We start from the raw sequence: 26,323 nt of genomic DNA on the forward strand, positions 1-26,323 counted from the left end.
TACTGGAAACAATGAAATTTATTTGCATGCTCTTCATATAACAGCCTACCTCGTGAGGCAATACTTTGCAAAGGTTGTAGTGGAATTCGGAATCTCTCTCTTTGCTAGATTACAAATCATAAATTCTCCCTCTTGAGGTTTCACTGACGGTTTTTTTTTTGTTTTTTTGTTGTTTGTTGTCATTTTTTTGCCTGCTGTCTGCAGCTGTCAACCTTCATAACACTTCCTGCTGCTTATCTCCACCTTTTTCCTCAGATGTTGGAATACGTAGCCAAGACCTATGGAAGAAGAAGATTTAATAACGCCTTGCAAATTATTCCGTGGTGACAATAACACAAAAGCCTTCTCGACGACTTTGAATTAAACTGGCAACTGAATAAGTGGAAGAAAATGTCTTACTAAACGTCATTACAGTAAGTATTATATAAGAACAGAATATGCATGGTGGCCCAAAAGTAGTTTTACAGTTATTCAACTATCTATTTCGCAATCACATATTAACAGTTTAGATCTTAATTATATATAAAAAAAATTGCAATGTTAAAGGAGGACATTTTGAGCATCCGAGAGATTAAACATTCTGTTTCAGATGTGCGTAAACGATATGATTGTAAGATAAGATAGAAATTTAAATGAAAAAAAAAAAAACTGTTTTAAAAGAAATTTCATCTGCCTACGTGATAACTGCAAACCTACTTCTGGGCCACCCTGTAGAATTTAGGCCAAAGGCCAAGCGCTGCAACCTATAAGGTTATTCAGCGCTGAAACGGAAATGGACAGTTTAAAAGGTTTGAAAGGTGTAACAGAAGGTTTTGAAAACCTCTCAGTTGGATTACGAATCAATTGTTAAGTAATAATAATAATAATAATAATAATAATAATAATAATAATACGTTATTAAAAGTAATGGCTACTTCAGCAGCCTTACAAGTGTAACGCTGCTCAAGTAGCCATTACTTTTAATAAAGTATGCTTGAGAGAGGGTCTGCTTCCTGAGTACGATAATAATAATATAATAATAATAATAATTCCAAAAAGAGAGATTTCATCTCAAGTTCTTACCTCTTTTTACTTGGCATATCTCTGGCTTCTAATTCTGCCACGGTTTCTGGAAGCGCGACGCCCATCGTTTCCGGCAGCATCAGCATGACGAGACCCGCTACGAAGGCTGTGGCGCCAAAGACGGCAGACGGTGCCCATGGGTAGACTGACCCCTGTGGGGAATTGGAGTACAGTATATATACGTAGTCCTTGTTACACACATGCTTTGTTGGATCGACACTTACAGGAATTGAATGAGAAACAGGGTAGCCGTTTTGAGGAATTTCGTCTACTAGTGTGGCCTTCTGGTGACATCTGGCAACCCTCCGTGGCTTTTCCAACCACAGGCCACGGCACTGAGGAATAAAATTCCTCGCTTTGCCTTTTTATGTTTTTGTTCATGAAAATAAGGTTATAAAACATATCCTGCTTATTTATACAAATAAATTTATATAAGCATCCTAACCATTAAATCATAAATAATGTAAAAAAAAATCAGAAGAGTTGCATATGGTAACACTGCTAAAAGCCAATGTTGTGAAGAAAAAACGGCAACGCTGATGAGAAAGTGTTGTAGAGAGAGAGAGAGAGAGAGAGAGAGAGAGAGAGAGAGAGAGAGAGAGAGAGAGGGTGTAATTGCTGTATGGATAGTTAATGACTGAATTGGTTGTTGGTGTTTTGTTGGTTTGTTTTTAGTTATTGTTGAGTTGGTGTTGTTTTTTGTGTTGTTGTTTTGTGTTAGTGATTGGTTGTGCAGTGGTCTTTAGTTGTTGTTGTTGTTGTGTTGTTGAGTTGTGGGGTTGTGGTCCTTGGGTGTTGTGTTGAGTTACGGTCCTTGGTTGTTGTTATTTTTGTGTTGTTGGGTTGTGGCTCTTGGTTTTGGCTTGTGGTTGTTTATATCTCTGTGACCTCGACCAGTGGACAGCACAGGATAGCCCGGAAATATCTGGAGTTGGTAAGTACATGCTTTTGTTTTTTTTGTTTTTTTGTTTTGTATAGGTGTAGGTCAATTGTCCTGCTGTATTTTGTTGTGTAAAGAAGAAAGTGTAACTGAGGGTGGGTTTGGCAGCTGGATCGATTAGGTTAATGTGGGGAGGGTTTTGCCACTTGTTTTTTGTTTTTCTAGCTTGTGATCCCACCACAGAGAGAGAGAGAAGACCCCAAGTTTATAGCTTGTGATCCCGCCACAAAGAGAGAGAGAGAGAAGACCCCAAGTCTCACCAGGATCTCATTGATGAAGGGCGAGACGATAGAGCCGAGGCGGGAGATCATGAAGCAGGTGCCGACGCCCCGGCTCCGAACCTCCGTCGGGAAGAGCTCGGTCGAGTAGAAGATCAGGATCTGGTAGGCCGAGGCGATGCACACCTTCCCCACCATCGCCAGGGTCATCACGAGCCATCCGTGACCTAGGTGATAGAAAAACGAGGGGATGAAGAAACAATGCAGGGAAAACGAAGGGAAAATGAAGGAACAATGCAGGGAAAACGAAGGGAAAATGAAGAAACAATAAAAGAAAAGCAAGGGGAAAATGAAGGAACAATGAAGGAAAAACGAAGGGAAAATAAAGAAACAATAAAAGAAAAGCAAAGGGAAAATGAAGGAACAATGAAGGAAAAACGAAGGAAAAATAAAATAACAATGAAAGGAAAACGAAGGGGAAATGAAGGAACAATGAAAGGAAAACGAAGGAAAAATAAAGGAACAATGAAAGGAAAACGAAGGGGAAATGAAGGAAAAACGAAGGGAAAATGAAGGAACAATGAGGGGAAAACGAAGGAAAAATAAAGGAACAATGAAAGGAAAACGAAGGGGAAATAAAGGAACAATGAAAGGAAAACGAAGGAAAAATAAAGGAACAATGAAAGGAAAACGAAGGGGAAATGAAGGAACAATGAAAGGAAAACTAAGGGGAAATGAAGGAACAATGAAAGGAAAACTAAGGGGAAATGAAAGGAAATGAAGGAAATGAAGGGGGAAACAAGGAACAATTTCGAAAAAACGAAGGGGAAAATGAAAGGAAAACAACTGAGGAAAACCATACCCCAAAGAAGGACAAATTAATGAAAGATAAAGGGAAAATTATGGGAAATGAAGGAAAATGAAGGGTCTTGAAGAAAATGGAGGAAAATTCAGGGAAGACGACTGGAAAATGTGGGTAAAATGAAAGAAATTCAAGAAAATAAAGGAAAATAATGAAAAATTGAGAAAAGATTAATGGAGAATGCAGTAAGGATGAAAGGAAAATTAAAGGAAATGAAGATAAAATGAGAGAATATGAAGAAAAATTAAGAGAAAATGGAAGAAAGTGAAGGGAAAACGGAGGAAAATGAAGGAAAAGGAAGGGAATATGAAAGAATAAGAAATGGATGAAATGTGATGGATACAAAGACCTTGATCCTTTTATTTACAAGAGCTTTTCCGTTCATTCTCTTTTTGTAAAGCTCTCTCTTCTCTCTCTCCTCTCTCTCTCTCTATCTCTCTCTCTCTCTCTCTCTCTCTCTCTCTTCTCTCTCTCCTCTCACTATCACTATATATACAATATTATATATATTATATAGATATATAACGTATATATATATTTATATATATATAATATTTTTTTAAATAACGGACACACTATACGTATACGTATATAATGGAAACCCTTCCTACTCTAATCATGTATGTGCAACTCTCTCTCTCTCTCTCTCTCTCTCTCTCCTCTCTCTCTCTCTCTCAAATTCATACTTATATATAATCATGTTTAACTATATAACAACTCATTGCCTAAATTTATAAATACAACAGTACTTCACCCTAATACATTTAGCTAACTTGAAATAGATTGCAATATAGAATTTAGGCCAATGACCAAGCGCTGGGACCTATGAGGTCATTCAGCTCTGAAACGGAAACTGACAGTAAGGAGGTTTGAAAGGTGTTAGGAGAGGGTGGAAAAATTTAAGTAAGACCTACAGTACACTTTACCCCGTAGAGGGGGGGGAGAACTTACTTGGAGGCGTCGGAGCTATAGCCAAGAGAGCGACGCCGCTGAGGGCAAAACTGACGAGCGTGGGCATGCGTCGTCCGAAGTGGGCCACGAGGGGCACCGTCAGGGAGTAGGCTGGGACCTCCATCAGGCCCGAGAGGACCATGAAGACGAAGGGGTCGTTGCTCAAATTCCCGCCGCTGAGGGAGAGGCCGTAATAGCTCATGTTGACGATGACATACGAGCAGTAGAGGGCCAGTGTTGTTCGACGGAGTTTCGGTGTCCTATTGGGACCCAAGAGGTCATTTAGTACTGAAGTTCAGGGAAATTGAAGTTCATTGAATGCTGAATGGGAAATGGACAGTGAAAAAGTTTGAAAGGAGTAACAGTAAATAACCCTCGTATTTGCACCAAGAAACAGTTATTAGAATATAACAGAATTTGGGACAAACGCCATATGATGGGACTTGAGAGGTCATTCAGCATGTATGGTGTTTTTTTTTTTTTTTTTTTACGTTGCATGGAACCAGTATGGTTATTCAGCAACGGGACCAACGGCTTTACGTGACTTCCGAACCACGTCGAGAGTGAACTTCTACCACCAGAAATACATATCTCTCACTCCTCAATGGAATGCCCGAGAATCAAACTGGCAGCCACTGAGGTGGAAGGCCAAGACCATACCGATCACGCCACTGAGGTGTTCAAGAGCTGAAATGGGAACCGAGTAAAGAAAAAAATAATCTGGAAGTTGTAACAGGAAGAAAACCTTTCAGTTGCATTATGAAATAATGATGGTCCAGAGGGTAGAAAGTACGATGAAAGGTAATATGAACAGAGGTAAAGTAAGAGGAATGAAAGGGGTTGCATATAGGGGCCAAAAGGAAGCTGAAGAGAACCTTCTAAAAACCTTTCAGCATCACGCTATTATGAATTCACTTTCATGAAGAAGTGGTGTACTATTTTCAACCAGAATTTCGTTAGTGCAATACACTAACATTTGTCCTTAAATTACTAACTACAACATAATCTATTCTCATTTCAAACATCTTTGGAATACGAGCAAACAGGAAAGCAAAAACATTGGTCTTACAGCATTTTATATAATAACACGAACATTTTTCACTTACATAAAAAAGAAAAAATAATATATATATATATATATATATATATATATTATATATATATATATATATATATATATATATATATATAAACATATATAGTATATATACACAGACAGATATATTACTAGATAGATGTATAATGTACACATTTCGGGCCCAATCAGGCAGTCACAAGGCGAGGTTTATCGTGAGCTGAAAGATGGCACGGTATGAAATATGATACGCTCTAGGCGCAAATGTTACCAGACTGAATACTAACCAACAACCTATACTCTGTTTTTTTCCATCTGTCCATCCGCCTGTGGTGTTTGCGCATGGTAACGCTGCGTCCCGGGCTTTAAATAATATCCTATTTTGAATATTAACGGTGTGATTCGCATACGGTAAATTATCAAAACACTTTTCAGTTGCAAATGTACACCCAGATATCCTTTTGTTTACCTAAAACTTACACATAGCGTAACTATTTAAAGCCCGGGACGCAGTATTACCATGCGCGACCACCACAGGCAGATGGACAGATGGAAAAAAATAGAGCATAGTACTAACTCACCTGAGGAGAATACTCAGGCTGGCCAATTGTTCTTGTATCATTACTTTTATCCCTTTCTTCTCTTGTCGCGGATTTACGGATTCCTCCTGAAAACAGAAAAAAGAAAAAATAAGTTTGTTGCTACAACTTTATGCTGTCCTGAATTTTAATGTTATTTGCCACAATTACTTTGGTTAGTTACTTCCCTAAATCTGAACTTGAAGAAAAAACTGAACTTGAAAGACTAAAGTTTTCCCCAAATCCCTGAACTTGAAAGACTAAAGTTTCCCAAAATCTAACTGGAAAGACTTAAAAGTTCCCAATCCCCTAATTGAAAGCTTAAAGTTTTCCCAAAATCTGAACTTGAAAGAAAACTTAAGTTTTCATGTGAAAACTGCAAAGACTAAAGTTTCCGCCCAAAATCTGAACCTCAAAAACTTAAGTTTTCCCCAAAATCTGAACTTGAAAGACTTAAGTTTTCCCAAAATCTGAACTTGAAAGACTTAAGTTTTCCTAAAATCTGAACTTGAAAGACTTAAGTTTTCCCCAAAATTTTAACTAGAAAGACTTAAGTTTTCCCAAAATCTGAACTTGAAAGACTTAATTTTTTTCCAAAATCTGAACTTGAAAGACTAAGTTTTCCCCAAAATCTGAACTTGAAAGACTTAAGTTTTCCCCCAAAATCTAAACTTGAAGGACTTAAGTTTTCCCAAAATCGGAACTTGAAAGACTTGAGTTTTTCCCCCAAAATCTGAATTTGAAAGACTAAGTTTCCCCCAAAATCTGAACTTGAAAGACTTAATTTTCCCCCAAAATCTGAACTTGAAAGACTTAAGTTTTCCCAAAATCTGAACTTGAAAGATTTAAGTTTTTCCCCCAAAATTTGAACTTGAAAGACTTGAGTTTTCCCCAAAATCTGAACTTGAAAGACTAAGTTTTCCCCAAAATCTGAACTTGAAAGACTTAAGTTTTCCCCAAAATCTGAACTTGAAAGACTTAAGTTTTCCCAAAATCTGAACTTGAAAGACTTAAGTTTTCCCAAAATCTGAACTTGAAAGACTAAAATTTTCCCCAAAATTTTTACTAGAAAGACTTAAGTTTTCCCCAAAATTTTAACTAGAAAGACTTAAGTTTCCCAAAATCTGAACTTGAAAGACTTAATTTTTCCCAAAATCTGAACTTGAAAGACTAAGTTTTCCCCAAATCTGAACTTGAAAGACTAAGTTTTACCCCAAAATCTGAACTTGAAAGACTTAAGTTTTCCCAAAATCTGAACTTGAAAGACTTAAGTTTTCCCAAAATCTTGAACGTTGCAAGTTTTCCCCAAAATTTTACTATAAAGACTTAAGTTTTGAAATCTGACTTGAAAGAAATTTAATTTTTTCCCAAAATCTGAACTTGAAATAAAGACTAAGTTTTCCCCAAACATTTTTACTTAGAAAAGACTTTTAAGTTTCCAAAATCTGAACTTGAAAGACTTAATTTTTCCCAAAATCTGAACTTGAAAGACTTAAGTTTTCCCCAAATCTGAACTTGAAAGAAGTTTTCCCAAAATCTAGGCTTGGAAGTCTAAGTTTTCTTAAAACCTGAACTTGAAAGACTAAGTTTTCCCAAAATCTGAGCTTGAAAGACCTAGACAAATTAGCAGGCAAAGCCTCGGAACTGGGAACACAATATTCCAACTGGGAATGGACTTGGGATGAAAAATATATGCCAAAGGCCAAGCGCTCGGACCAATAAGGTCATTCACGTCTGAAAGGGAAATTGAGAGTGATAAGGTTTGAAAGGTGCAATAGGAGTTGGATCTCGCAGCAGCTGCACTGTGAAACAACTGTAAGGAAAGCGTGGAGAGTAGGATGGAAGAAGGAAAATATGAAAGTAGTACAAAACAAGGAACGAAAGGGGTCGCAGCTAAGGGCCTAGGGCACGCTGGCGAGTGTAAAGATACAGGTGGAAGTGAATTTTACCTCCTTGCTCTCTCTTAGGATGGCGAGGACCTTTTCATTACCAGGCAAAGATGTTCTGTTCAGTCTTGCTGCCTTTTTCAGCACCTCCAAGGCACGCTCGTGTCGGCCAGTCACTGCCAGCCATCTTGGAGATTCGTCCATCATCCTTCGAGTGAGAAATCAGAATGCTTGTGAGAATTACGATTAGAAATCAGACAAGAAATGAAGATAATTCTTCTTTTGTCATTCAAAGTAGAGGCGAGTTTCCGTCAGATTGTCAATTGAAAATAAACTTATTCGTGTATATATGTATTTAATTAATTATTACAATTTTCTCATATTTAAATCTATTCAATTATTTCACGAAAATTCCTTTACCTCTTTTATGAAGAAACTTGTGAACCTAACAAATGATTATTTTATTTATCGAAAATTTTTTGTACTAATTGCATTACGATTTCATGTTCTTGGGTATTAGTAATTGCATCTAATCAATCATTTCACGAAAATTTCTTTGCAACTTCGAACTTTATAAATGATTTTTTTATCTATGAAGTTTTGAATTAGGTCAAAGAAGAGTTGCTGTTTGTGCTTATATAAAAATGTATATCCATTACTGTATTAGTTTTTTATATTACTGTATTATCCCAACTTTATACATCACATACTGCTGTATTTTAATGACTGTTTTGATGCAACACAATTACCCATCCGTCCCACAGCTTCACTTTGTCATCATCATCATAAGCACCACAATATTCACGGTAGGTGCAAAGCTTCCTTTACAGGCATAACAATCGCATCCGTGACTATGCAAGCCCAAAATATTATGCTTACTACAGCAAAGGTATAACACAGCTCCCAGTGTCATGTTTACCACAGGAGAGGTATAACCAAGTTCCCAATATCATGTTTACCACAGGAGAGGTATAACACAGCTCACGATGTTATGCTAACCACAGGGAGGTTTTATAACACAGCTCCCAACGTTATGTTTACCACAGGAAAGGTTTAACGAAACCCCCAACTTCATCCTTACCACAGGAAAGGTAAAACAAGTACCCCAGGTATTGACACCGTGAACTGAAGCCACCTCCACTCCCTGATGAGGTATGCAATGCCTCCCAATATCATCATACCGAAGGCCCAGGGAAGCATCATGAGAATACCAAGGTGAGGTCTCAGGCGAGGTTCCGAAATCTCCACGACTGACGAAAGAAGAAGAACAGACGTTACTTTGAAACTGAATGTCTCGGAAGGCGCGTGCTACTAGATGTTTCAATTTTGGTTAATTCTACAGATAAAAGGAGAGAGAGAGAGAGAGAGAGAGAGAGAGAGAGAGAGAGAGAGAGAGAGAGAGAGAGAGAGAGAGAGAGAGAGAGTCTTGGAGACCGTTCAATTTATAGACTTTGACAGGTATGCATGTGCAGAGAACTTTAACTTAACAATTTGTTGTTATCATTAATGAAATGCTTTTCCTACACATCAGTCACTCAGTTTTCTTCTTTTCAAAAAGCTCAAACTTAACTAGAAATGTAATTACCACTGAGGAATGACGTTATCATGAATGAGAGATGTTCAGGCATATAAGAAAATTAAGTTTGATTCAAGTATTTTCATCCATTTGGACCAAAGTCATAAAAAGAACGCATGAAATAATTCCAACAATTGCGTGAGGCTTATCACCTGTATATGAGAAGAAATTACATAAACTATAGGAGAAATCATTAACATAACCATGAGAAGGGCTGAAGGAATATTTTTCAATGACTTAGAAGGGCTGAAAGAATATTTTCCAATGACTGAGAAGGGCTGAAGGAATAATTTCCAATGACTAAATGGGGTGAAGGATTATTTCTTAATGACTGAGAGAAGGGCGAAGGAATAATCCCAATGACTTAAAGGGGTTGAAAGAATTATTTTCCTTAATGACTGAGAAGAGCTGAAGAAATATTTTTTCAATGACTGAGAAGGGCTGAAGGAATATTTTCCAATGACTGAGAAAGGGTCAAGGAATATTTTTCAAGAATGACAGAATATTTTTCGATGACAGAGAAGGGCCGATGGAAATATTTTTCAAGAATGGCTGAATATTTTTCACTGACTGAGAAGGGCTGAAGGAATAATTTCCAATGACTAAGATGGGGTGAAGGATTATTTCTTAATGACTGAGAAGAGCTGAAAGAATATTTTTTCAATGACTGAGAAAGGGTCAAGGAATATTTTTCAAGAATGACAGAATATTTTTCAATGACAGAGAAGGGTTGATGGAAATATTTTTCAAGAATGGCTGAATATTTTTCAATGACTGAGAAGGGCTGAAGGAATATTTTTTTACGACTGAGAAAGGCCGAAGGAGTATTTCTCCATGACTGACAAGGGCTGAGGGAATACTATTCAATGACTGAGAAGGGGTGAAGGGGTATTTTTCAACGACTGAGAAAGGGTGAAGGAATATCTTTCAATGACTAAGGAGCACTGAAGGATATTTCTCAATGACTGACAAAGACTGAAGGAGTGTTTTTCAATGACTGATAAGGGATGAAGGAGCATTTTTCAAATGACTGAGAAAGGCTGAAGGAATATTTTCCAATGACTGAGAAGTACTGACGGAGTATTTTCCAATGACTGAGAAGTACTGACAGAATATTTCCCAATGACTGAGAAGTACTGACGGAATATTTTTCAATGACCAAGAAGGGATGGAGTATTTTTCAGTGACAGAGAAGGGAGGAAGGGATATTGATCAGACTGAAAATTACTGAAGAAATATTTTTCAATGACTGAAATGTACTGAAGGAATATTTTTCAATGACTGAGAAGGGATCAAGGAGCGTTTTTCAATGTTCAATGACTGAAAAGGGCGGAAGTAATATTTTTCAATGACAGAAAAGTACTGAATAAATATTTTTTAATGACTGAGAAGTACTGAAGGAATATTTGTCAATGACTGAGAAGTACTGAAGGAATATTTGTCAATGACTGAGAAGTACTGAAGGAATATTTGTCAAGACTGAACGAGAGAATTACACACCCAGAATGTAACTGATGTTGGAGATGAAAGGCATAGTGAAACCCAACAAGAAGCGAGAGAAGAGCAATACTGACAGATTCGGCAACAAGCACGACACATTCGACAAAATCATGAATGAAAGAAGGCCGACGACGAGCGTAGCTTTCCGACCAAACCTGAGGAGGACAAAAAATAGGGAAAAAAAGAAAATTAAGTACGGAAATATAAAAACCAGAAGCTTTGTGACAGAAAAAAAAAGTCTTGAAAAATAAACCACGCGTCGTTCTTGGTTATAAGTCTTTTGAGGTCTTTCCTTCCCTAATGGAACTGGAATTGGAAAATAGAATTTAGTTGAAATGGAACACATTAAGTTTAAGACAGGAATAGTAGGGTTTCAACGTAAGTCAATCGGTTATACATCAACATTGTTGCACTTCTTTTGTGGATGTATCAATTTATATTAATAATGAGTTCGTTAATTTCTAATACTTATAATAGCTATAATAGCAGTTATATTAGGAATCCCATTTTATAGCTGCTGTATGTATGTGGTGTTCACTGTCAACTAAGAACCACAGAACTAAGAGTTAGAAAGTTGTTAGTGTCAAAATATCTCCCAAGCAAAACTTTTGACAAAGCCCCTTTACAAGGTTTGCGAATAAAATAATCTTCAGGTAATTTGCATATTATTCATTTTTATCTAAAAACTTAGCAATGGTTTCATGACAGATTCACTCATAGAAAAAGAAAAGGTTTCACAGCAAAAAAGGAAAAACATTATCATACCCCAAAACTAAGTTCAGTCAAGGTGCTATGCAGTGGTATTAAGTGAAACATAAAAGATATATGTAACATTTTTGCCATGATTACGAGGTCAGACAGACAGGCAGGCAGGTATCGGTCGCGTTCCTTTCAGGATCAGCTATGTCTACCTCACTCAACAGATCATTCTATTCAGACAAACATAATTAACTTATTTTTCCGGACTTCAACGTATCCGCTGAGTTACGACATCGGCTACGTTGGGATGCTTGTGTGTGTGTGTGTGTGTGTGTATGTGTGTTTAAAGACTGCAAATACCCAAATTTGTGTGCATCAAGACTGTAATTACCAAAATTTGTGTGTATCAAGACTACAACTACTAAAATTTGTGTGTATAAGGACTACAACTACCAAACTTTGCGTATAAAGACTGCAACTACCAAAATTTGTGTGTGTGTGTGTGTGTGTGTATAAAGACTGGAACTGCTAAAATGTGTGTGTGTACAAAGACTACACCTACCAAAATTTGTGAATAAAGACTACACCTACCAAAATGTGTGTGTATAAAGACTACACCTACCAAAATTTGTGTGTATAAAGACTACACCTACCAAAATTTGTGTGTATAAAGATACCTACCAAAGTGTGTATAAAGATCACCTACAAAAAGTGTGTATAAGATACACCTACCAAAAATGTGTGTTAAAATTTGTTACACTACCAAAATGTGTGTGTATAAAGACTACACCTACCAAAATTTGTGTGTATAAAGACTACACCTACCAAAATTTGTGTATAAAGACTACACCTACCAAAATGTGTGTATAAAGACTACACCTACCAAAAATTTGTGTATAAAGACTACACCTACCAAAATTTGTGTGTATAAAGACTACACCTACCAAAATGTGTATAAAAGATACACACCTACCAAAATTTGTGTGTCAAAGACTACACCTACCAAAGTGTTTGTGTAAAATAAAGACTACACTACCAAAAATGTGATGTATAAAGAAACGTACACTACCAAAATGTGTGCAGACTACACCTACCAAAAGTGTATAAAAGACTACACCTACAAATGTGTATAAAGACTACACCTACCAAAATTTGTGTGTATAAAGACTACACCTACCAAAATGTGTGTATAAAGACTACACCTACCAAAATTTGTGTGTATAAAGACTACACCTACCAAAATGTGTGTATAAAGACGACACTACCAAAATGTGTGATAAAGACACACCTACCAAAATGTGTGTATAAAGACCTACAAAACTCTACATAAAATGTGTGTATAAAGACACACCTACCAAAATTGTGTGATAAAGACTACACTACCAAAAATGGGTGGTGTATAAGACTACACCTACCAAATATGTGTGGTAAAAGAATACCCACAAACGTGGGTGTATAAAGACTACACCTACCAAAATGTGTGTGTATAAAGACTACACCTACCAAAATGTGTGTGTATAAAGACTACACCTACCAAAATTTGTGTGTATAAAGACTACACCTACCAAAATTTGTGTGTGCAAAGACGTACAACTTTACCAAAATTTGTGTGATAAAGACTACACATTACCAAAATTGTGTGTAAAATAAAGACTACACCTACCAAAAATTGGTGTGTATAAAGACTACACCTACAAAAGTGTGTATAAAGACTACACCCTAACCAAATTGTGTTGTAAAATAACGAACACCTACCAAAATGTGTGTATAATAAAGACTACACCTACCAAAAATGTGTGGTAAAAGAATAAAACCTACCAAAATTGTGTGTATAAAGATACACCTACCAAAATGCTAGTGTGTATAAAGGAACTATCACCTACCAAATTTGGGTTGTATAAAAGAATACACCTAACCAAAATGTGTGTGTTATTAAAAGACTACACCTACCAAATGTGTGTGTATAAAGATCTACAAACGACCAAAAATTGTGTGGTATAAAGACCCCATACCCAAACCTACCAAAAGTGTGTGTATAAAGGACTAAACACCTACCCAAAAATGGTGTGTGCAAAGACTACACTACCAAAATTGTGGTGTACAAAGACTACACCTACCAAAATGTTTGTGTGGGCAAGAATCCACCTACCAAAATTGGTGTAAAAGACTACCTACCAAAAATTTGGTGTTGCAAAAGACTACACCTACCACAATTTGCTGTATAAAAGACTATCACCTACCAAAATTTGTGTTAAAAGACTACACCTACAAAATTGTGTGTATAAAGACTACACCTACCAAAATTTGTGTGTATAAAGACTACACCTACCAAAATGTGTGTGTATAAAGACTACACCTACCAAAATTTGTGTGTGCAAAGACTACACCTACCAAAATTTGTGTGTATAAAGACTACACCTACCAAAATTTGTGTGTGCAAAGACTAACCTTACCAAAATTTGTGTATAAAGGACTACACCTACCAAAATTTGGTGATATAAAGACTACACCTACCAAAATGGTTGTGCTGTTATAAAAGACTACACCTACCAAATTTGTCGTCTGATTAAAGGCTTACACCTACCAAAATTTGTGTGTGCAAAGACTACACCCTGACCAAAATTTGGTATAAAGACTACACCTACCAAAATTGGTGTGATGCAAAGACTTACACCTACAAAATTGTGATGTATAGCCTACACCTACCAAAATTTGTGTGTGCAAAGACTTACACCTACCAAAAATTTGTGTGTATAGACTACGACTACCAAAAATTTGTGTGTGCCAAAGGACACCACCTACCAAAATCTTGTGTTGGGCAAAACTACACCTACCAAAGATTTTGTGTGCTCTATATCAAGACTACAACTACCAAAAAATTGTGTTGTAATAAAGAACTACAACTACCAAATTTGTGTAATAAAGACTACACCTACCAAATGTGTGTTTTAAAATTTAAAGACTACCACCTACCAAAAGTGGTATAAAGACTACAACCTAACCAAAATGTGTTTTTGTATAAAGACTACACCTACCAAAATTGTGTGGTTTATCAAAGACTACACCTCCAAAATTTGTGTGTAATAAGACTACACCTACCAAAAAATGTGGTGTATAAAAAGACTACAACCTACCAAATGTGTGGTTGTAAAATAAAGCCTACCACCTAACCAAAATTTGTGTGTATAAAGGAACTAAACCTACAACAAAATGGTGTGTTAAAAATCAGACTACACCTACCAAAATTTGTGTGTATAAAGACTACACCTACCAAAATTTGTGTGTGCAAAGACTACACCTACCAAAATTTGTGTGTGCAAAGACTACACCTACCAAAATTTGTGTGTGTCTATCAAGACTACAACTACCAAAATCCGACAAACCTGTCTGCAGCAAATCCACTGATGAGAGCCCCTATAAACATCCCAAGCATGTAGATACTCTGGTAGGTGGCTCGTAAGTACGCTCTGTCGCAGGTCAGCTGAAACTGAACACAAAAAAAAATAATAATAAATATATAAAATCATACATTCTGAATTACGAGGAGCCAGGGCAACTTATAGAAAAATTAATAAATGTGTAAAATCATACATTTTGAATTATGAGGAGCACTAGGCCAACTTCTAGAAAAAATAATGAATATGTAAAATCATACATTCTGAATTATGAGGAGCCAGGCCAACTTATAGAAAGATTAATGAATATATAAAATCATACATTCTCAATTAAGAGGAGCACCAGGCCAACTTAAAGAATTTATTTATAAAAAATAATAATTAATTCAAAAGAAATAAGAAAAACGATAAATTGGAGGTATAAAAAGGCAGAGTAAATAAGAATTGTTAAAAATCCCTTCCCAAGGAGAAAATGTAATGGCATACAGAGTTTAGGCCAAAGGCTAAGCTCAGGGACCTATGAGATCATTCTGCGCTGGAAAGGAAACTGAGAGCAAGTAGGTTTGAAAGGTGTTAACATTAAGAAAACCTCACAGTTATGAGAAGGTGGATAGCAAGATGGAAGAAAGATAACATGAATGAAGGTACAGTAAAAGGAATAAATGAAAGGGGTTGCAGCTAGGGACCTCAGGAAGGAACGCTGGAAAGAACATTGAGGAATGCCTACAGTCCTCCTGCGGAGGTCTCACCTCCGAGGTCACAGTTGTGGCGAAGGTGGAATTGTCGAACAGCCACTCGCTGCAGGATTCCTCAATGACTTCCCCGGTCTGTACATTCTCCATCAAGTAGCTACAGCGATTCCTGCATGTGAGGTTAAGTATATCTTAGTTTAACTAGACCACTGAGCTGACTAACAGCTCTCCTAGGGCTGGCCAGTGCTGCCAACCCCTCTAACCCTACGCCCCCTACAGGAGACGAGAAATTACCCTACATAATTGAAAATGGCCCAACATTCTATGGCTATGGTGATAAATAAATCTTTAGATTATGTTTATATGCAATATCATGAAATAATAAGCATATTGATCTAAACCTACCTTGTTACAATTACCCTTCACCTGAAAATATTGTCCTGCTGTCTAAGATTTTGCTCAGATTACTCTACGCGTAGGGTAATTACCTTACAGTTGGCAACACTGGGGCTGGCCAGAAGGATTAGATCATTTTACGTGGCTGGGAACTAATTGGTTACCTAGCAACGGAGCCTACAGCTTATTGTGAATTTCTAATCACCAGAAACTAATTCCTCTGTTCCACGTTGGTAGAGCGGGGACTCGAACTCGGGACTACGAATCAGCAGGGGAGCACATAAACTACTCATCCAGCGAGGAACTTGTGTGTTAAGCTAAATTGTGCTTTAGCCGAGGAACGCTTAACCTAATAAATTAGAAGAGCAGCGAATAAAGCACATTTCATGGATATGAATGATGACTGGAAGGTTCTCAAGCGGTTCACAAACTGGAAGATGCGGGATATTCCAGCCTTTCCATAACTTCATTAATCAAAAAATTCATTAGAACTTCCAACTTGATGCACAGCTACATTTCTACAAAACGGGAAAGGGCATCTAAACCAATGAATGGGCCTGACATACAGTGGTACCTCGACATAAGAAATTAATCCGTTCCGAGGCGGCCTTCGTATCATGAGGTTTTCGTATCTTGAACTGCATTTTACATGTAAACTGCCTAATCTGTTCCAAGACCTACAAAAACACCCCAGTAAATTTTATAATAAAGCTAAATTGACCAATAAATACCTAACTTAATACGTACTAATACTAATATGTACGTACCTGTAAATAAAGTGTATTAGTGTACATGGTGTACAAGAAATACTGTACGTACATATGTATGTATGTAGTAAAATATGGAACCTTACCTTCCGAGTGAGGCTATTTCCGAAAGTGGCGACAGAGGAGGAGGACAATCGGCAGAAAACTTCTTATAGTACGTACACTTAACTTTACGAAACACATTATCAAAACTGTAACACTTAACTTTACAAAAAACTTAAAATTAAATTTTTTTTGTCTTTTTTTTATTTTTACATTTTTTTACTTTTTATACTTTACATTTTTTTTTCTTTTTTACAAAATTTCAATTTCTTCACCAATTTCAACTTTCTGTTTTTTCGTAGTATCAATTGGATCTTCCTTTTTGCTTAGTCCTACTAAAAGCCTCTTTAAAAAATAACTATCCAAGGAAGATTGCTTCTGCCTGCTTTTCACAATGCTCCTGAAACGACTCAGGCAAACGTCATTGAACTGCGCAAGCATACGACCTGTGTAAGCCTTTTTGGGTGTCTCTTTTCTACAAATGATTGCACCTTATGAAAAGCAGCTAGAGCATCCTTAATTTCTGCCGTTGTCATAGGGTCGTCCTCCTCCTCCTCGCCGCTGCTAGAGAACTCTTCTTGAACGACATTATTTTGCGTGGCCATCCATCGTAAGCTCCTCTTGGTGCTCCACAAGAAGGTCATTGATGTCATCCTCATCGACGACCAGCCCCATGGACTTGCCGAGTGCAACGATCTCGTCAAGATCTGGTTGCAAAACATTTTCAGGATCGTCAACTATTCCTGAATCTGCAGCACCAGCTTTGCCTACGTTGAATCCCTCAAAGTTTCGGGCGGATATGGCATCAGGCCAGAGTTTCCTCCACAAAGAATTCAAGGTTCTCCTCAAAACCTTCTGCCACGCTTGATCGATGAGTCGGATGCATATCACAACTTCGAAATGCTCCTTACAAAATTCCTGCAAGGTGAGGTTTGTGGTATCGGTGATGTCGAAACATCTCTTGAAAAGATGTTTCGTATACAGCTTCTTGAAGTTCGATATCACTTGCTGGTCCATGGGCTGGAGGAGAGGGGTGGTGTTAGGCTGAAAATAAAGAACCTTGATAAACGAATACTCCGCTAGGATATCTTCCTCAAGGCCAGGAGGGAGAGCAGGGTCATTGTCCAACAAAAGCAGACATTTCAGCGGGAGGCGCTTCTCTTCCAAGAATTTCTTCACTGTCAGGCCGAAACACAGATTTACCCACTCGGTGAACAATATCTCGTTACCCAGGCTTTCGCATTAGCCCTCCACATCACTGGAAGCTTCTCCTTTAGCACTTTGTGGGCCTTGAAGGCTCGAGGAGTCTCCGAATGATAGACAAGTAGGGGCTTCACCTTGCAATCCCCACTGGCGTTCGAACAAAGTGCGAGCATAAGCCTGTCTTTCATAGGCTTATGCCCAGGTAGCTTCTTTTCTTCCTGCATGATGTACGTCCGGCGAAGCATTTTTTTCCAAAAAAGGCCAGTCTCATCACAGTTGAAGACTTGGTGAGAACTGTAACCTTCCTTGATTGTCATCTCGTCAAATGTCTTAATAAAGGCTTCGGCTGCTTTCGTGTCTGAGCTGGCCGCCTCCCCATGCCACACCACCAAATGGATGCCAGTCCGTTTACATAATTTTTCGAACCACCCATGAAAAACCTTGAACTCTGGGGTTGGCGTCGATGTCCCTTCTCCTCCGTCGTCTTTGGCCTGGGCAATCAAATCACCGAAAATAGCCGTCTCGGTTATCGTATCACCAGTGATTTCTTTGTCTTTTATCCAGACAAGAAGCAGCCTTTCCATCTCGTCATGTACATGGCTCCTCTTGCTAGACAAAATAGTCACACCCTTGGAAGGTGTAGCTGCTTTGATGGCATCCTTCTGCTTAAGGATGGTGCCTATTGTCGACGGATTTCAGCCATATTCCTTGGCGATCACACTCAATCGCATGCCAGCTTCATACTTTTTAATTATCTCCATCTTTGTCTCCAAAGAAAGCATCCTCTTCTTTCCTACTTCAACTTTCTTGGGGCCCATGACTATGTATATACTGTATGTAATTAAGTTATTTAGTATGTATACGTATGTAGTAAAGTTCTCACGATAAAGTAGTACTACAACGAAATCACTAGCGAATTTGCGTTAATAAACGAAATTGTATAGAATGAACAAATTCCGCGTGCTTACGATAGCGATGATGCCGCCGAGTGGCCGAAAAAGCACTCCGCTACGTAGATGCATGATGGGATCATGGGAGAGATGCTGACCAATAGGAGAACAGCAGAATCTTATGGCGGTGACTAACATCAGGAACCAATGGGAAGGGGAGGATGGTGGCTAGTCTACTCAGTTGGTGGCGCGCAAGTTTTAAAATTGTTATCGGTGGTCCGGGCAAATCTCGGGACTTTAGAGCAACAACTTTTCGTATCCTGAACTATTTTCGTATGTAGAGCAAAAAAAATCTTCGTATTTGCTTTCGTATCTCGAGTTTTTCGTAAGGTGAGCCTTTCATATGTCGAGGTACCACTGTATATATATATATATATATATATATGTAATATATATATATATATATATATATATTATATATATATATATATATATATATATATATATATATATATATATATATATATATATATATATATATATATGTATATATATATATATATATATATATATATATATATATATATATATATATATTATATATATATATATATATATATATATATATATATATATATATATATATATATATATATATATATATATATAGTATATATATATATATATATATATATATATATATATATATATATATGTTATGGGGGGATTCCCCCCCATTATTCATTAGGTAAGCGTGTGACACGAGACGGAAGGCAAACCCACACACAGCATTACACACATAGCCTCTCTCTCTCTCTCGGCAATCCCCCTCTCTCTCTCCATTCTAACAGGTAATGAAAATGAGAGTGTTGCGTCATAACATTAACGTTTATTAACAACAAATAAATAATTCAATCAATCAAGTAATCCAGTCTTACATACTAACTCAAAAACCCCGAATAGTACAATGTCTGATAGTAATCATTAGTCACCAAAAAAGTCCGCACCCCTCTGGGAACTCTTTGTCCCTCCATTTCCAGAAGTACCAGAATCGTCTGTTTCAAAGACACAGAACACATCCCGGTAAGTACACACACAAGTTTAACAGACAGAGGTTAAATATTGGATATTATCATAAAAATGTCAAACAGACAACAAGCCAGTCTTTGGCTAAAGCACTTCAACACTCACCCAAGCAACCGGACACTTAAACACTATGTCACAAAAACTCCCCGGCGAACGCCACGGCATCTTGCCTGTGACTTGAAGACCCTTTGTCAAAATCCACCCATAGGCTTGGGTATGACACTCTTTTAACAGAAAGAGGTGCACACGCACATACGAACACACAGTTCGCTAGCGCCTCGCAACACTAGTTGCATCCAGTTTCACAAAGGCACTTCGAGAAGAGTTAATAAACTCAGTACATTGACTTGTCGAACTAAGCACTTTTATCTCACGCCATCCCCAGAAACTCATTCATCAGCTACTCTCGGATCGTTGCTTCTGCACTGTTCTCCACATTCCATAGGTCATAGGGAACACATGGACAATATATTATTAATCAAAAACCCTAGGCCTCACATATATATATATATATATATATATATATATATATATATATATATATATATATATAGATATATATATATATATATATATATATATATATATATATATATAGATATAATATATATCTATATATATTATATAATATATATATATATATATATATATATATATATATATAATGTGCATAAAATTTAGCTTTAAACCATTGTTTTCATGGGCCTTTTGTACTTGATATATATATATATATATATATATATATATATATATATATATATATATATATATATATATATATAAAATAGGTATGGACCATCATCATATTTCAAAAGAATACGAAGCAAGACTACTAGAATACGACTTACAGGGCGGTGCTGTTTTCGGGTGCTGGGTCCTTGAGCCTCCAGGATGAAGGCCCTCCACCTCCACCTCCACCTCCTTCGGCGCCCGTCTCCGACGCTGCAGAGGGCGCCGTCGGGACGCAGGTGTAATCCACGGCAGGTGCATAGAACGCTCCCCCAAGCGCCTGGCTGGCAGGTAGGCTCAAACCTGAAGTCGAAAAGAAGGTAAAGAAAGTCCAGGGGCTTCACTAGGGTTACTGGCGCCCAGTACTTGAACTTCCATCAACCATCGACAGTCTGTTGTAATATAAACCATTTACTTGTCGACACGCTGGCGGCTGTCTTGTTAAGCGTCTATCAATTGTTACCCGTCGTTGAGTTATCTGAGATTAATCTACGATTTTCTTGTCGAGCAGAAAATGTCTAATGAGGTCAAAGATGTGGGGAAAAAACAGATTCTCTCTCTCTCTCTCTCTCTCTCTGTCAAGGCAATCCAGTTACAATCCAGTTTAAGATATAAAAACTTCGCCTAATTCAAAACAGAATGAGTTTCTCACTCTCTCGTAAGGTAAACCAGTTAAACTCATGTTTACGATATAAACCTTTTCACCTCATTTAAAACAGGGTGAGTTTCTCAACTTGTCAATTCTCACGCAAGGAAAATGACTATTGTACTTGATTTGCAACCTGCGGATACTTAGTGAAGAGCTTTCACGGAAATGCTAAAATCTCTGTGGTTGCTTAATGCCCTTCAATGCTCTGAGCATAGCTTCCTACGAATCCTCCTTCAGAGGCAAAGGATCAGCCAAGATCTAGAGAAATATATGATGTGAGGTCTAAAAATGCTTTTGGCATAGAATTTGACTATCAGAAGGGCACTTTAGATAAGATGATAGACATGATGAGTACACTTAAAGTAAGAGCCAATTCTAGTAGCATGTTTAATATCCAGAAAGGCATAATTTTATCAAGTAAATCTTTAATTGGTTTGTTTGTTTGTTTCTATGGTGTTTTTACGTTGCATGGAACCAGTGGTTGTTCAGCAACGGGACCAACGGCTTTATGTGACTTCCGAACCACGTCGAGAGTGAACTTCTATCACCAGATATACACATCTATCACTCCTCAATGGAATGAAATCTTTAATTGGACTGCACACAATGCTAAGATCTCCATACAACTTAGATTACATTATGACCAGAAGACTTAACCAAGATTGCGTACAGCATTTTTGGTTAAGCTTCAAGTATAGGTTGAGATCATTTTTGTTTGGGAAAGGAACCATGCTGTTTAGTAGTAAGACCAATTCTAGTTCACATAGTGATGATTCTCTTTGTATCAAGGGTAAAACACATCAGAGAGAATGACCCTTCAGAAAATGATGGGAATAAAAGAGAGAGAGAGTTAGCACTAGAGCTATCTAACGGGTATCTTATTCAAAGACATTAATATTGAAGTAAAGGACAATACGATTGAGGAATTTGATTATTCTTTTTCTGTTACGACCCAGTTACCTCAGAAAACAGCTGACGTGATAGAGGATGAATCCTTCAAATATATAGGGGGGATATCCTGTGCGTAAATTTATTTCCAAATATTCTGAAATAGGGGGGACAACCAGTTCTGTAACCACAGAGAAAAGCTGGATACAAAGTTAACAGAGGACATTTATTTAAGCCATCAAAAACCTTCATTGAACATTTAAGGTTGATGCATTATGTGTTAAAAGCAGTTGATGATGAAACACTCAAGGAAGGAAAAGGGTGGATCGATAAACGGTCGTCTCATCTTCAGTTGGCAGTAAAAGATTTACCAAGTGAAATTGTAATTTATTTTGCAAGAAAAAGGTTTTTTTTTTAGAATGAGGCATTTGAATAGAAATATTAAGAGTAGGGCAGATAGTATATCTAGAACTAGAATAAAGAAAATGAAAAAAAATCCTGTAAAAAGATTTTTCAAGGTAATACAAGCTATTTTGGAGGTTTATAATTAGATCTTGGGATCAGCGAGCTAGGAAATGTCAGGAACTGAATACTCACAGAATATGGCAACCACATAATGGATGACGTCCCACCAGCCGGTGCCTAGCTCCGCTAACAGCTCGTCCAACGTACTGATCATGACGGAAGCCAACTGCACCTGGCTCTGAATAAAAGAAGAAGAATTGGATTGAATTCAATATACGAACAGAATTTAGGCCACACGAGGTCATTCAACGATGAAACGGAAATTGATAGCAAAAGGTTTGAAAGGTGTTACAGGAGGAAAACCTCAAAGCAGTTCACTATGAATCAATTGTTAAGAAAAGGTGGAATGTAAGATGGAAGAGAATATGAAAGGAGGTACAGTAAAAGTAATGCCTACAGTGCACCGAATGAGGGGCACTGGAGGCACTGCCCGCTTAAGAGGTGAAAAAATATTATAAAAAAAAATGGTGGGGGTTAGTGTAAGGAATGACCCTCGTACTAAACACATTTTACAGATATATCTAGGGCTAGTTTTCATGGCATTTATCCTACAGGTAACGATAATTATGTCACTACCAAGATACTTTCATGTCTCTTATTTTTTGAGGAATATAAACCCTACGAATAATAATGGTAAACATTTTGTACAGGCAATATCTCAAACTGACACCAGGTGCAGGCAATATGACACCAAAAGCAGGCAATATCGCCAACTGACACCAAGAAAAGGCAATATCTCCAACTGACACCAGGTGCAGGCAATATCTCCAACTGACACCAGGTGCAGGCAATATCTCCAACTGACACCAAGAGCAGGCAATATCTCCAACTGACACCAAGAGCAGGCAATATCTCCAACTGACACCAGGTGCAGGCAATATCTCCAACTGACACCACAAAACCTCAAACTGACACCAGGGACAGGCAATATCTCCAACTGACACCACATAACCTAAAACTGACACCAGGTGCGGGCAATATCTCCAACTGACACCACATAACCTAAAACTGACACCAGGTGCAGGCAATATCTCCAACTGACACCACATAACCTAAAACTGACATCAGGTGCAGGCAATATCTCCAACTGACACCACAAAACCTCAAACTGACACCAGGTGCAGGCAATATATCCAACTGACACCATATAACCTAAAACTGACACCAGGTGTGGGCAATATCTCCAACTGACACCACATAACCTAAAACTGACACCAGGTCCAGGCAGGTATCTCCAAATGACACACTCACAAAAAAAAAAACTGACACCAGGTGCAGGTAATATATCAAACTGACACCACATAACCTAAAACTGACACCAGGTGCAGGCAATATCTCCAACTGACACCACCAAAACCCCAAAACGACACCACCAAAAAACCTCAACTGAACACAGGTGCGGTAAATATATCAAACTGACAACACAAAACCTAAAACGAAAACTGACACCAGGTGCAGGCATTAATCTCCCAACTGACAACCACCATAACCTAAACTGAAACAAAAAGGTGAGGCATAAGCCTCCCCAAAACTGACACAGGATGCAGGCAATATCTCCAAACTGACCACCACAAAACCTCAAAACTGAACACATAACGGCTAACCCAAACTGACCACCAGTGCAGGCAATACTCCAAACTGGAACCACCACCAAAACCTCCAAACTGACCAACCAGGGGCCGGAAATATTCTCACTGGACCACGGTGCCCAGGGGCAATTTATCTCACCTGGACCAAACTAAATAACCTAAAACTGACACCAGGTGTGGGCAATATCTCCAACTGACACCACAAAACCTCAAACTGACACCAGGGGCAGGAAATATCTCAAACTGACACCACAAAACCTCAAACTGACACCAGGGGCAGGAAATATCTCAAACTGACACCACAAAACCTCAAACTGACACCAGGGGCAGGAAATATCTCAAACTGACACCACAAAACCTCAAACTGACACCAGGGGCAGGAAATATCTCAAACTGACACCACAAAACCTCAAACTGACACCAGGTGTAGGCAATATCTCCAACTGACACCACAAAACCTCAAACTGACACCAGGTGCAGGCAATATCTCCAACTGACACCACAAAACCTCAAACTGACACCAGGTGTAGGCAATATCTCAAACTGACACCACAAAACCTCAAACTGACACCAGGTGTAGGCAATATCTCCAACTGACACCACAATACCTCAAACTGACACCAGGTGCGGGCAATATCTCCAACTGACACCACAAAACCTCAAACTGACACCAGGTGTAGGCATTACCTCAAATTAAGGCAACAAAAGGGGCCAAGCCATGAGGTATAATCCCGCACAAAATCCATATTTGGAATTGGAACAGAAGATTTAGGGAAACTGAGAGTGAAAAGGTTTCAAAAGGGTAACTGGAAAAAAAGAGAGTAGGATGAAAAAGCGATATGAACAAAGGTACAGTGAAACGAATGGCCTCTTGAATAATGACCCTGGTCTAGCCGTCCGATTTTATCAAACGTCACCTAAACTGGACGAATAAACTGTTTCAGATTAAGTGACTTAGAATGACTTCACCAAGTTCACCGCCGCTGAGATTCTGAGAGCGTCAAAGCACATCGTCCAAGGAGAAAAATTGATTAAAAATATTTTCTGCATATAGCAACTCCTACTTGGATGTCTAAAATGTCAATAGATCTAATAGAATTGATCTATTTATATATCATTTATATATATATAAATTTCTAAGGGTATTTCCCCTAGTAAACTTTACAGGCATTAGAATATTCAACTTCCATTAGTCCTGACTATTGTTGTTGTTTAAATTTCTTAAGTAAGCACCACAGAACTGAAAATACATTACTATGCGCCAACTGGAATGAGCTTCAATTTTGCTTAACCATTCGCGTGTGTATGCAGGAATAAGTGTCCCCCTAATAAAAAAAAAGTTAAGTACATCTAAGTTTAACCAGACCACTGAGGTGATTAACAGCTTTTCTAGGGCTGCCCCGAAGGATTAGATATTTTTACGTGGCTAAGAACCAACTGGTTACCTAGCAACGGGAACTATAGCTTATTGTGGGATCCGAACCACATCATATCGAGCAATGAATTTCCAGTCACCAGAAACAAATTCCTCTGATTCTACGTTGGCAGAGCGGGGAATCGAACTCAGTATTGCCGATTCGGCAGGCGAGCACGTAAACCACTCGTCCAAACGTGAAACTTGTGTGCTTCCACTTAAAAGAGGTAAAGAGATCAGCAACCAATTGAGAGCTTACTTACACGCAGAGGAGTTCCTCAAGGGGAGGATCCTTCCAGTCTGAGTGTCTGGAAAACACTGTGGGTGCTGGGCTGTGGCACCTTCAAGGAAACTCACGATTTGGACTACTCCTCCCCCACCTCCTCCTCCCTCCCTCCTCCGCCTCCTCCTGCTCTTTCATCCTCATCCTTGCTATACATTAAATTTTCTTCTTCATCCTCGTCTTCTCCTTGCTAGATATTGAATGTTTTTCTTCTTATTGCTATATTTAAATTTTATTCTTCTTCTTGCTATATATAAAATGTTTTTCTTATTCTTGCTATATTTAAATGTTATTCTTCTTGCTATATATAAAACGTTTTTCTTATTCTTGCTATATTTAAATGTTATTCTTTTTGCTATATATAAAATGTTTTTCTTATTCTTGCTATATTTAAATTTTATTCTTCTTCTTGCTATATATAAAACGTT

At 37.9% G+C, this 26,323-nt stretch overlaps 1 protein-coding gene across 3 annotated transcripts; it reads right to left on the bottom strand.

Moving 5' to 3' along the window:
* On the bottom strand, positions 1-25,997 carry LOC135213044 (organic cation transporter protein-like). 3 transcript variants are annotated; one of them, XM_064246872.1, is made up of 13 exons: positions 25,876-25,997; positions 22,682-22,787; positions 20,667-20,850; positions 15,492-15,603; positions 14,731-14,834; positions 10,649-10,803; positions 8,654-8,822; positions 7,636-7,780; positions 5,690-5,775; positions 4,034-4,293; positions 2,263-2,447; positions 1,063-1,214; positions 1-278 (listed from the first exon to the last, which is right to left on the bottom strand). In XM_064246872.1, exons 2-13 carry the CDS (start codon positions 22,761-22,763, stop codon positions 215-217), a joined length of 1,698 nt encoding a protein of 565 aa, XP_064102942.1. In that variant the 5' UTR covers positions 22,764-22,787; positions 25,876-25,997; the 3' UTR covers positions 1-214. The 3 variants fall into 3 exon arrangements, with proteins under 3 accessions (XP_064102942.1, XP_064102944.1, XP_064102945.1); XM_064246874.1 differs by having other exon boundaries at positions 25,872-25,963; XM_064246875.1 differs by lacking the exons at positions 8,654-8,822; positions 10,649-10,803.
* Positions 25,998-26,323: the final 326 nt, after the last annotated feature.

Source organism: Macrobrachium nipponense, chromosome 42 (genome assembly GCF_015104395.2).
Source record: "Macrobrachium nipponense isolate FS-2020 chromosome 42, ASM1510439v2, whole genome shotgun sequence".
Classification (NCBI taxonomy): domain Eukaryota; kingdom Metazoa; phylum Arthropoda; class Malacostraca; order Decapoda; family Palaemonidae; genus Macrobrachium; species Macrobrachium nipponense.